Source organism: Helicoverpa zea, chromosome 27 (genome assembly GCF_022581195.2).
Source record: "Helicoverpa zea isolate HzStark_Cry1AcR chromosome 27, ilHelZeax1.1, whole genome shotgun sequence".
Classification (NCBI taxonomy): domain Eukaryota; kingdom Metazoa; phylum Arthropoda; class Insecta; order Lepidoptera; family Noctuidae; genus Helicoverpa; species Helicoverpa zea.
Window position 1 is genome coordinate 107,049 of NC_061478.1, and position 13,302 is coordinate 120,350.

General features: G+C 42.5%; 1 protein-coding gene across 1 annotated transcript in view; it reads left to right on the forward strand.

Moving 5' to 3' along the window:
* LOC124643194 overlaps positions 1-13,302 on the forward strand; it is a 29,315-nt gene that overhangs the window by 2,405 nt on the left and 13,608 nt on the right. The window contains exons 2-7 of the mRNA XM_047182075.1: positions 2,225-2,425; positions 3,129-3,288; positions 8,607-8,820; positions 12,188-12,279; positions 12,610-12,737; positions 13,056-13,151. Coding sequence (XP_047038031.1) covers positions 2,225-2,425; positions 3,129-3,288; positions 8,607-8,820; positions 12,188-12,279; positions 12,610-12,737; positions 13,056-13,151 — 891 coding nt within the window. The remainder of the gene's footprint in view (positions 1-2,224; positions 2,426-3,128; positions 3,289-8,606; positions 8,821-12,187; positions 12,280-12,609; positions 12,738-13,055; positions 13,152-13,302) is intronic.

Below are 13,302 nucleotides of genomic sequence, written 5' to 3' on the forward strand. Positions count from 1 at the left end.
ATTACAATAATTAACATGGAAACATTAAATCAAAACAAAACAAAAGTAAAAACATATAGTCGACAGCATTTCAATGATTATCTAGCTAACAAGGAACAGTGGACGCTCTTGCATACTTTCTCTCACAGAACCCCAAACACACACGCATCACTTTACTCCACTCATCCACAAACACATCAAATTCAGGGTTGGCAGTCAGAAGGGCGTTGAGCGTCTTAAGAGTACGACATATAGGAGATTCAGCTCTGGCGACTGTTTTGCATGTCGGTGGGGCGAAGAGATTGTGCCTGCAGCTCTGACGGCGACCGATGTATTTGTCGGGGGTGAATAGGCGGCAGAAAAGGCTGTGGAGCTCTGGGCAGTCGATTTGGCCACGTAAGGTTTTACAAGCTACCATGAGCTCAAATCAAATCATCAGATCAAAGCCTCGTCTTACCTCCAAGGAGTTAAAGCCTAACATCCCTAGCAGATAGTTAGTTGGGTACATGAAGGGAAAAAAGTTGTATAACCTTTTGAAAAAGTACCTCAGAAAGGTTTTTTGCACCTTTTCGATCATGAGTGTTTGAGTAGCGGTGTAGGGGTGCCAGACACAGGCACTTGACTCAAGCTTGCTTCGAACCAGAGTGGTATAGAGTAATCGGATGACATTGGGACTGCAAAAGTCGCGAGCATTGCGCAAAACAAGAAGGAGGAAAAAAGTCGAAGTTGAAGGTAGAAAGTCAGTGATTGAGATCATGTCAGTAGGTATAGGTAAAGGTAGGTACCCAGGTCACTGGCTCAATGTTAATTACAGCAACCCTAGAATGCAAAGGGTCGATAAAAGAATACGGATTTGTTTCTGAAAATCCTTTCGTTTCTGCCCAGATTTGACCCATATAACGTGGTCGGAAGTGCAGTTCGTAAGCTTAATCATAACAACCGTAGCCACCTGGTGCGTCGGCGCTTCATTTCCGAGCCGTGTCGGATATTTACGTGAACCCGAGTCGCGCACTGTACACACGGGTGCATTGAGGTTCTCACGGTGTTTTGTCGCAGTCATTCACTCCTTACTAATAGGCATAGCACGCTGATTACATTACTCCTGTACTATGTGCTGTATTGACATAGCTTTCATTAAGTACAACATGATTTGTTTCGGTCATCGTGGATGAGAGACCAGGACATGAACTTTGAACATCTTTGGCAGTCGTTTCAGGTAGTCGGAAGCCTTGGTGACTGGGTTGAGGGGCAGGCACGGTGGTACTCAGTTGGATTTGGATGCACCCAGTTAGACTGGAAGACGACCCTAACATAGTTGAGAAAAGGCTACGCAGATGATGATTTGTCACTGCGAATCTAGTTTACATCGCTAGACTTCTGAAAATCGAGGTCCAAAGCTTGCTATATGGATATTAATCTTTAAAGTATATATTTATGGGCCAATACAGCCTAAAAAGAAAGGTATTTGATTGATTGATTGATTTGGTACTTAGAAATTACACGTGGGAACACGTAATTCCACCGTTTTACAAATATAAATGAAATGGCCGTCGATACAGTAGCTATGTAGTACTCAGTAGTTACAAGTGTTCGACTAGACTGTAAGGCCGCTACATCCAAGTTCATGTGTTTTTAATCAGTTACGTATTCAGCAGTTTTGTTTACGTTGCAGTACATTGCTTTTCTGTGCACTTGATAAGCGTTGCGATAGGAATGTCGTCCGTGGATTCAAGGTCCTCCTTACAGTCTTAGAATTTTCATAGAAATGTCTGGAAGTTGGGCATTGACAAACCCACCGTGCTTTGGAGAGCACTCTCCCTCTGCTAAATATATTCTCTCTGTTCGGTGATATCGGATTGTCGCCCCTGAAGATCATGAGAGTGGGGGAACAGAGAGTGCACCTGTGTCAAATGCTTGTGCCCTATAATCTAATTATGTCCTGCGCAGCTGGCTGATCTCCTTATATGAGAACAGCCGCCGTGACCGTTTCTTTCTTTCTTTCTTCTTCCTATACCAACCCGGCTTCGCACGGGATATCAGTATTGCACCACAATTTAATGGATATAAACCTTCATCTTCAATCACCCTTTTAACAAATACCCCATGAAAATCGGTTGCGTAGTTTTGAGGATATAAGCGTACAAAGAGATATAGGGACAGAAAAAGAGATTTTTGTTTTATACTATGCAGTGATTGACAAATTACTTATATGTACCTATTAATATATACTATCCATTGTGGACAGATTTCCGCAACCCCGCATGCAAGCGCGTGACATACGACGCGGAGCTGCCGTCGGCGTCGGTAATCCTGATCTTCCACAACGAGCCGTACTCCGTGGTGGTGCGCACCATCTGGAGCGTGGTGAACTCCGCGCGCCGCGACCAGCCCTGGTACAGCCGCGCCAACTTCATCGACAGGAACACTGGACGGCAGACTGTCGCGGGTGAGTTTGCAGCAAGGATCGGCATCAGCCTTTTTAATGTCTCACTAGCTTCTGCGGTTGAAACCGCATCCCGTGGGAACCTCGGCACGAACCCGGATAAAAAGTACCCTTGACCCTTCCTCGATACTTCCTCGGGCTATCTAACACTGAAAGGATTTTTCAAATCTGACTAGTAGTCCCTGAGATTAGAGCGTTCAAGCAAAGTCTTCAGCTTTATAATATTAGTATAGATTGCTGGGCTGCGGCCTCCTCTTACACATAAGGATTGAGCGTTAATCACCACGTGCGCTCAATGCGGGTTGCTGATTTCAAACTTTGCAGTCCCGGTTTCCTCGAGATGGTTTCCTTCGCCGTTTGATCAGTCATTGGTGTCTAAGATATACTTCTCATATCTTCAAAACACATACATACATATATTTGATTATGTAATGCTACTAACACAGACGGCAGTGGTCACAATTAGGGTCACTGAGCATTCTATCTTAGATTTGATTCCTGAATGAGTGTGGTTTGTAAATTACTGCTGTTTGGCTGTCTGGTAAATGAGCCTTACCACATCAAGTGTTACTATATACCTAAATAAAATTCATCATTTGCGTGTCTGTATGTTTCACACCCGGGTTTCTAGCTTTTTCATTATTGACATTGAAACGCCTACAGCTATCTATACATATATATTTAAGCCACCTACCAACTCCACCAGGCTACCCGGGCCAGGACCCGAACTCTCCGTTCGTGTACCTGAAGGAGATCATCCTGGTGGACGACAACTCGACGCTGCCGGAGCTGAAGGGGAAGCTCTCCCACTACGTGCGCACGCGCCTGCCGCCCGACCTCATCCGCATCCTGCGCCTGCCCGACCGGTGAGTCCGGCATTACTGTCGCAGGGACCATACTCATTTGTTACATAGTACCAAAGTCTTTTAGGCTATAGTCGTGATTTGGTTGCATAATACGAAGTAGAGGCGATTTGCAGATAAATATTATAGTCTCTTACTTACCGACAGGAAAAAAAGTAAACTTGTCTAAAAGCCTATGGGGTATGTTCTTACTTGATTTATAATATTTTGTGTTCAGCTGCTAGATTAAACGTCAATGAAGCAGGCTTTCTATCTTAGATGTATCGTATCATCGGTAAACCATGTAGCCACGGGACGCTTGTCTCAAGTTAACAAAATGTGTACAAATGAGTTTGGTCCCTAAAACTAATAGTGGATGTTTGTTTATTTTTACCATAGGTACAGACAGAAGTACCCCAGCAGATATCACCTGACTATTCATCAAATAGAGAAGCCTGTCTGTCCTGTAGACCATACAGGTCTTTCGATAGATCACGTCGGTGTAGGCACAGCAAACCTATGATTGTCTTTCAAAATGGTTTCCAAAATGATGGCAATTATGCGTGTTTACTATTGCGCAGCCAAAGTTCAGATGTTGAAGTCAGAATTACATCACATCTATGTCATCAACAATCATTAAAACATCTGAAAGGACAATGAACCCTGGGTAGTAACTAATTTCATCAATACTTCAATGGAGAGTCGATAGAAATGGTAAACAATGATATTGTTTTACTTCTGACCCTAAATTCTGAGCAGTTTCACGTGAATAGGTATTCATTATGACGTATATAACATGACATCAATAGGTCATCATAACATTCGTAACCCACTTTTAATATGTCACATCAGTTGTTGATATATTTACAGCAAGCAAGTAGCATGATCTTTATTGCTCAAGTGCAGTCGTTAAAACATCGGTCGCGTGACTCTGAACAACAAACAAACACTACGTAAGTTATTTATCAAGGGGTGGAAACGGGCGGGAAAAAACGTCTTGTCAAAATGTACGGAGACTCGCAATAATGACCACATGACACATAATCAATAAAACTGAACTAAGACCACAAAATGAAAACAAATCATCTACATATACAAAAAAGGTCATCTGACAGTAACTATTCACAAGGTCAAGCAATGCGTTTCACTAAAACGTCGTACAACACCCAGGATAGGTCTGACCCAAGCCAGGATGGCGGGCAGCAGGGCCGCAGTGGGAGACGTGCTGGTGTTCCTGGACGCCCACTGCGAGGCCCTGCGCGACTGGCTGCGGCCCCTGCTGCACCGCATCAAGCAGAGCAAGAAGCACGTGGTCACTCCGCTCATTGACGTCATTGAGAAGGAGGACTTTACCTATCAGCCGGGGGACCCTCGCGAATTCGAGGTGATTCGGCGGTACCATAGGTGCAGGGAACCTCAGGAACTAGTTCGCGACGTGCATGTGCAGGGAGCGGTCTGGCTGACAGAGGAAACTACTCTCATTGAAAATATTTGAGTCGCTTCTCATAGTACCTTTTCCGAGAGAATCAAAAGTTCAGCAATGCTTACTGGTTAATGTCAACTAGACCGATCTCTAGCACGCGCCGCAACTGAGCAGGTCTCCTGCAACCATTCTGTTGCCGAATGTGTCTAACGCGTTGTTCAGCTTCCATTGCGATGTCTAGGTACAAGTAGTACTGTAATCCCAGTAGATACAGCGCAGTCATCATGATAATACAGTAATGTAGTCGACAGTTTCAGTAGATTTCGTCAAGTTGACAGTAACGTAGTTCGTGGGGGTAGTCAGTCATCAGTCGCAGAGCAAATAGTCATTGTAAGTAAAGTATTATCATTGTTTAGCAGTTGTGTAGTCGACACATGTCTACTAACGATAGTATAACTTGTATATTCTTCCTCGCATATTCCTCCTCTACTAATGATTTCGTGAACTTCATTCTCCTTGACTATTTCACGTCCATGTGAACTTCATATATCTGTTACATGTTATGTTTGTCTGCTTACTACTAAAATCATAAATTAAGTCAAAACTTAGGCTTATCCTTAAACACACAATACCATATTTTACACAAATCTAAATGTCCGTCTATAGCTACAGGAAAACAAATTGAGCTTTAGTTTATTTACCTCATGTCATAACTGACGTGAGTAAATCCTATCTAAAAGCTCTGATACAAGGACACTGCCAAGACACCAGGCTTTATGGTTGTTCTCTGACTCCCTAGTAACTCCTGTTACAAGTTCTGATTGAAACAATTGCCAATTTTGACTTTGTGCTTCATGGAGTTTTTTTTTTACGGGGATAAGTGCGTTTCGAGGTGTTATTGACGCAGTGAGAGTGCACCGGTCACGACTTTTGGATGTCCTAATAGGTTTAACGGAGATTCAATATGTTTTTATTGTTCATGTTAACACGGTATTTCCGAATAAGACCTTTCTTTTGTCAAAAGACCCGTGTCTACGATGTTTTCCAATATTGTTCGTATCACTAACACGTGTTTCTTTGATTCATTCACATAAACTAGGTTCTCAAGCGTCACAGTAGTCGCGTGTCGCGTGTTTACTAACAACCTCGAGTCACACACAGATCCAGTGTCACTTCCTAATTCTCAATGGAAACTCTGTTTCAATGAATTCCACGAATCTCAAAACATTTCATTTGTGGATAGTTAATGTATGACAGTATTGGAGCTAACCTAGCTTATTTCTAAAGAACTAAATATCAAATGATAAGGATGGGATTTGAATGAATGAGGGTTATGTTTGTAACTAGTTTTTGTGATACTTGTTTTTGTGACAGCTTTACAAATCTGGAGCTATGTCTTCATTCTTCTGGATGTATTATTTTTGTTTTACGCTACAATAGAAAGAGTTCCTGCGGTGTTCGTACATAAGCAATTTTTGCTCGTCCAAAAACGAGGTTGTTAAACATTAGACTTTTATTTACACTAGCAATCACTTTCTAATTATAAGCTCCCAAATCTGATAAAGGGCCTATGGTTCAACCCAGGACAGGTATAACTCGAGCTCGCCTGGCAGGCATCAAAGTGGCCACTGGCCAGGTAGCCATATTCCTGGACTCTCACTGCGAAGTAATCCTCGACTGGCTGCGGCCGCTGCTGCAGCACATCAAGAAGAAGCGAGACGCCGTCGTCGTCCCCGACATACACACCATACAGGAATCTAACTTCCTTTTCGAGGATACCGGGAAGCATGACCAGGTAGCTCCCACCTGTCACCGTCACGCTGATGTCCGTCCACTAATCAGAGCTCCCTTTGTTAACAACAATAGACATGGTACTTGTGTGTGGTGTCATGACATTAATGATGTTAATGTGAATGGCTTTCTTCTTGATGATGACGTATTTTCGGAGGATGTGTTTAGGTCAGCACTTGTGATTCATCTCTGTTGTTATTTATCATGAATGTTTATATTAATTGGTGGTTTTTTCGTATAATAGGTACATAGGTAAAAACATACACAATTCTAGGGGATCATTGTTTGTATGAAAGAATCATCTATTCAAGTCGGGTGTTTCGTTGAGTAAGCAGCCATTCAAATATTATGACGTTAGTTATAGCTGTAAATTGCAACATGCCAACAAAAGCGATTAAATATTTTTTTCCATGCGATGTATTAATAAGAAATACGAGATTTAAATTAGATTTTGTAATTCTCAATGTTCGGAACATTTGGAAATAATTAAACTCTACCGTGAAGGCCGGACGGTAATTATTATTAAAAAAAAAACAATTTCAATTACAGTGTATGCAGAAATTAAATAAAAGCACTAAGGAATAAATAACATGAAATGAGAACCTAATATCATTAAAGCTAAGCTAAAGAAGCATTAAGTTCTTGTCATAAAACATGAGGCATAAAACAACTTACACAAGATAAAAACAAGATTCAGGTTTCAAAATCTAGACTCCAATATTTGTAGTTCCTTTATATGGTACAGGAGAGGTCTGATCCGAGCGCGTGTAGCCGGGGCCGCATACTCCAGCGGACAGACCCTGGTGTTCCTCGACTCCTGGCTGCGGCCTCTCCTCCATCGCATAAAGACCAGCAGCACTGCTGTGGTCGTGCCTCATATGCTCAGGATATCGTCACATACCTTCGGTGTTAGGTCTAACACCGCAGCTTCAAGGGTTATTGTCTACCATTTCAAGTTGTACCGGGTCACTATTAGCTGTTTGTGCTAAATTAACGGTACAATCTCGTTCTTATGTTGCTTGTTCGACGACTATCGTTCAATGTGTTCTATGTACATATTGTGTTTCTACCTTTCTGATGTTCTTTGTGTTCCTGGTTCCTCTATAGTTTTTCTTCTATCGACACACCTGTATGTTTATTGCAGAGGGTTAGATGTCGTTGTTAGTGTCTCTATCGCATTAGGTTTGTCGTTAACTACAAAAAGTATATTGTCATTGATCCCAAAATAGATCCTTGTGGAGCTCCATGCAATATACCTGAAAATATTATTGCGATTTGATGGATACTAGGCTTTTGCTAACGAATCCTTTACTACATATTTATGGATAAACTGACTCAACGGAATCCATACCAGGTTGCTATATTCATTCTTATTTAGAAGATTTATAGATGCGGTCAAATGCCTTTGTCAAATACATAATGTACAATTCAAATAACAGATGTAACAATTCTGTAGACATTTTCATTGAAACCTAAACACTGACCAGTCAATAGCTTACAATAGAACAACATACATCTACCGACGACCTAAGTTGTGCTCACGCAGTACAGGGCTGATCCGCGCTCGTCTGGCGGGCGCTCGGCTCGCCAGCGCCGACGCACTGGTGTTCCTGGACGCGCACTCGGAGGCCGTCGCCGACTGGCTGCGACCGCTGCTGCAGCGCCTCAAGGACAAGCGCGACGCCGTCGTCGTGCCCGCCATCGACGTCATCTCTTACGAGAACTTCCTTTTCGCTATGAGCTTAGAGAGCGACGAGGTAGAATAGGCGTTAGTCTTTCAACCTTATGCCTCTTGTCATTAAGTTTCAATTGCATTGTCCTCCTAATTTGTCTTTAAACAGGTGCGAGCTCTGTATGTGTCTATGTGAATGTATAACACTCACATTTCTGTGTCTTGTTAGGATTAGTCGCCGGGGATCGATTTCTGCAATTCTTAGAGCGGATGATTAACGTCACGTTAGGATACACCGCCCGAGTTTCATGGTTAACTACATTTTTGAGGCCAGCTTTATTTCCTTACTTACTCTTCACCATTAAGCTACATGAGTCCATGCCTACACTGAACATATCCTAGTAATGTATGACCTGCTCCGGTCCGAGCTCGTGGTGACGTATGTGTGGTGTGCAGCGTGGGGCTGACGCGCGCGCGGCTGGCGGGCGCGCGCTACGCGGCCGGCGACGTGCTGGTGTTCCTGGACTCGCACTGCGAGGCGCAGCCCGACTGGCTGCGGCCGCTGCTGCAGACCATCAAGGACGACCCCCACGCCGTCGTCGTGCCCATCATTGACGTCATCGAGTCCAACAATTTCTTCTACAGCGTGCTCGACACCAGCGTCTTTCAGGTTAATGCTTGCGTGTTGTGGCAAACATTGGTGTTGCTATCCGTGCCCTGTATCATAACTGAACAATTAAAGATTTCAAGCGATTGGAATTATCAACGTTTATCTCGATTCATGCTCGCGTAAGCATAAAACTGTCGAGAAAATCAATTAACTATGCTTAAGGCTACAAATCTACTTTAGCGGGATCGATAAAGAAACTCTAATTGTAATTCTTATCAGTTTCCGTATATTTTAATATTCAAAGCATTACTCTTCTAAGATTTCAAAGAGTTTAAATATTACCTTCTTTTGATATGATTTGGGTATGATCGTACCGTTTCAGTTGGAGTTGTATAATCTGACTAGATCCCGCTCCTTGCAGTAGGTAGTCTGTCACAGGACCAACTGTTTGTGACTACGTGTGAATACGCCATGCCAATGTTTGCTACACGCCGGTAGCCAATGTTTGCCATATCATGTCATTACCGCGCAACGTGTATTACTATCGGCTACACGGGTCGCGTCGCCACAATCACTCCAATCTGCATTTCTTTGAGTTTGGTTTGTGCGGTTTTGGTTTGCTCTACAATGGACACTAAACATTATACTCTATACTTACTCGAAATCTTACAAAACACTCTCGTTTTCGACTTAAAGTTTTCGGGTTTCGGAAGATAGTAGTGGTCTCTTGAATCGAAATAAAAACAACAACGCTACTTTGCAGGGTGACACGTTAGAATGGAACATGTAACAACCCAAAAGAAATATAAATCAAACAGAGATTAAGCAGCTCAATTGTAACGAAAACATCAAATAGTTAAAGAATTCCCGGGAAACAGCTTGTTGCCTAATAGTTTTGTTCATGTTTAGATTGACGACTTTGCTTGTTGTCGTTGTTTTCGTCGGAACATCGATGGTACGATCACTATGTCCTACCGAACTAAAGGCTGGATAGTTTAGGAACTAGTCATCAGGTTCAAAAATATTGTGGATTAGAGCATTGAAATACTTGGTCTTGTGAGGCTTGCTTGAAATCATGACGATTCTGTTGGGGTTTTATTTCTGATGCGCACAATTAATGATGATTACAGATGATCTTATGTATAATCTTGGGTTGCACAGGAATTATTTTTATGCACTCTTTAGATTAGATTAGATTACTCGGGCTGGTTTCCGCAACTCCACGACAAAGCGCGTATTTTGCGTGTGAGGGTGATAATGGGCATATGCACATGGGTGATATGCACTCTTTAATTTTTCTTATTTTGAGACTGAACGAATCAGTCTTGACTTATGTTTTGAACACAACTGTTTGGTTTTCATTCTGTTCACTGATATTCTTTTGATCTTCGTCATACATTGATGCGGTTCATCATTTTGGGTTTTTTATTTCTTCACCTATATCTTGTTTGATTATGTTATATGCAAAGATGTGTACCTGTGTGTGTTAGTTTACATACACTGGGTATATTCATACATATGAATGCACGATGTGTGTAAAGCGTTTGAAGAATGCACTCGGGTACTTCTTGAAGTTTGTGGGTTTATTGTGTACATTCCCAAACAAATTAGTTTCGCTAATTAAAATAATAGCAGGACGCAATTGCAGAAGTATTTACTTCGAGAAAATCACGTTTACATCACGCATATACGGCAGACATCAATAACAAACATAAAACTTCAAATATATTTAGTTTACAACATATACCTTCGACCAAAACTTACGTGACAGCAATCTATAAAAACATACCATCAGGCTATTGTTAAGGCGAATAAAAAGATTGGGGCAAGAATAACCCTGGAGGCTTGCAGACAGGGCCTCACACTCGCGCGGCTGCGAGGCGCCCGCGCGGCCCGGGGCGACGTGCTCGTGTTCCTCGACTCGCACTGCGAGGCCTCGCACGACTGGCTGCGGCCCCTGCTCGAGCGCGTCAAGCACAAGCGTGACTCCGTGCTCACACCCATCATCGACGTCATCCATCAGACCACCTTCGAGTACGAGGCTTCTGAAACCTTCCAGGTCTGACGGTCTGACATCACTAACCTCAGGATGATGATGATCCTGCTTGTGAACAACTAACAAATGAAGAATGTGAATGATTACTAAAATGCTTGATAATTGTCGATGATGATGTTGTCGGCGTTGCTGATCGGCGCTCAGTAACATTCGGTGATGGACTCGTTACATGTATTTCCATATATGCTAATGCTTGCATTGATAACTTTCCATAGGTTTTATTAGTGGCTGTCGGAGCTGAAATATCTACAGTAAAATCAGCCGACTTATGAGTTCGTTAAAATTTTGGTTTTCGGATTAGTAGATTATTTTAAGCAGTGTTTCCAAGGTAACAAGTTACTCTCAGAAGGCAAACTGATGAGATCGGTCAGCTTAACTATTAGGTATTTATTTTCAATCCTCTTTTGTATACTTAACAATATTATTGTACCTGGATTCTTGTAATAGTTCTAAACTCGTCTTACAAATCTTACTCTTAACATAAAAATCTTACACATGTACAATTTAGCAACTATCTTTACTACATGAAACTTTGTATCTACTATATTATGCAGTTCGCCACTAACATCACGCTTGTTGGGAATGTAGACAGAGCCGGGTGCGGGGGTTGTATGTACTAACGTTTGGTTGTTAACTGCTGTAATGTCACCACTCACATCATTTAGATTACGTGCAGATGCTTCCATTGAGTGGTTATTATCGCTATGTTCAATTTCATGCGTTTGTAACGGGTCAATGGAAGTGTCTGCACAATGTATTATAAAAGTTTAATTAGTTCTTGGTTGATTTAACTGGGCACTTCACACAAGTGCTCGGTTAAATTGTTCAATTGGTTTTGATGGGTGAACGATAAGGGACGAAGCTTTCAGAACGAATTAGAGAGATCATTGAGAGACTCCTATTATTCTATTTTAAGCCTCATCCCTTGTAAGTTCTATTCCTAAACTTATCCAAACAAAATAATGCCCTATTGAAAAAGACGTAACTAGAATGGACATTGTATCCTCTGCCAACTTTACCATTTACTCATAAGAATTGCACTTTCACACTTTGCACTACCTAGCAAACCGCGCTTTGAAATGCTTTATCGGGTACGCGTCGCTTGTGGTGCCATTTCTAGTTACGTCCACGTCCCGTGTTTAACAGCCACTAGTCAGCCTAGCGTCAAAGCAAAGTATTTATTGACCCTGACAATTTCTTGTTTTATACGCGAAAAATTCTTAGCCACAAAGGGGTCTGGCTATAGTCTGAAATCTGAACTCTAAACTCACTTACAATAAAGTTATGTTTTCAACGGTTCGTTCTCGCGGTGCCTGACTAGTGAAGACTGCGACGATATATAACCTAATACTAATGCGACTCCTGGTGTAGGTGGGGGGGTTCTCGTTCATGGGCCACTTCACGTGGACGGATGTGCCTGAACGAGAGAAGAAGCGGAGAGGATCTGATATTGCGCCTACATGGTTAGTATATAGATTTACACCAAATTGTTTTAATACTAAAGGCTAGTTTCAAATAGCCGATCCTAAAAACTGCAGAGGAGCTAAATTCTTAATCAACCTTTTTGTTCCACATTAGCTTCTTCTTCCATCGGTATCACCCGTATCCCGAGGGAACTACTTCCCTCACCCAAATAAAAAGTAGCCTTCATGTTATTCTAATGTAGGTATAAGCTAAGTCACTGTCAAGTTTCATCAACATCCATCCGGTCATCTTTGCATGGATGAGGAACAAACAAAACTTTCGCGTTAATAGGATTATATAATTTGTAGCATTGCTCCCCACCCCTGCAGGTCTCCCACGATGGCGGGCGGGTTGTTCGCGATCAGCCGCTCGTACTTCTGGGAGCTGGGCGCCTACGACGAGCAGATGGGCGGCTGGGGCGGAGAGAACCTCGAGATGTCCTTCCGGATATGGCAGTGTGAGTAAGACGAGGAATTGGGACGAATAGAGCTTTTGTTCGCCCGTGTTAAGAGAATCACTGCTGAGCTGACTGCTTTCTTTTGTAGTGCCGGTTTCAGTTTGATTTATAACCAAAACCACTCTGTTTTCATCGGGACTTACGTAACTTCCGAAATGAGGGTGTGATATGCTTGCAAATAAAACCTAAGTGTTATCATGAAGAATGCGACGATATTATCAGTTTGATTTCCCAAATTCCCACAAAAAAGTCTATTTCAAAGTCCCTTCCGCCATCTCTATGCTACTTGTCTATCTTGACGTTTGTCGTCGCTTGCAGGCGGAGGCACACTAGAAACCATCCCTTGCTCTCGCGTGGGTCACGTGTTCCGCAGCTTCCATCCGTACGGCATGCCCGCTCATATGGATACACACGGTAAGTCCTTGTGTCACTTGTTTACTCTATCGTCATCATCATTATCATCAGTTTTTGTATCGTCGCACTGCTGTACTGTGGCCTCCTCTCACACAGAGAAGGATTGACCGTTAATCACCATGCTTGCAATGGGGGTTAGTGATTTATTACA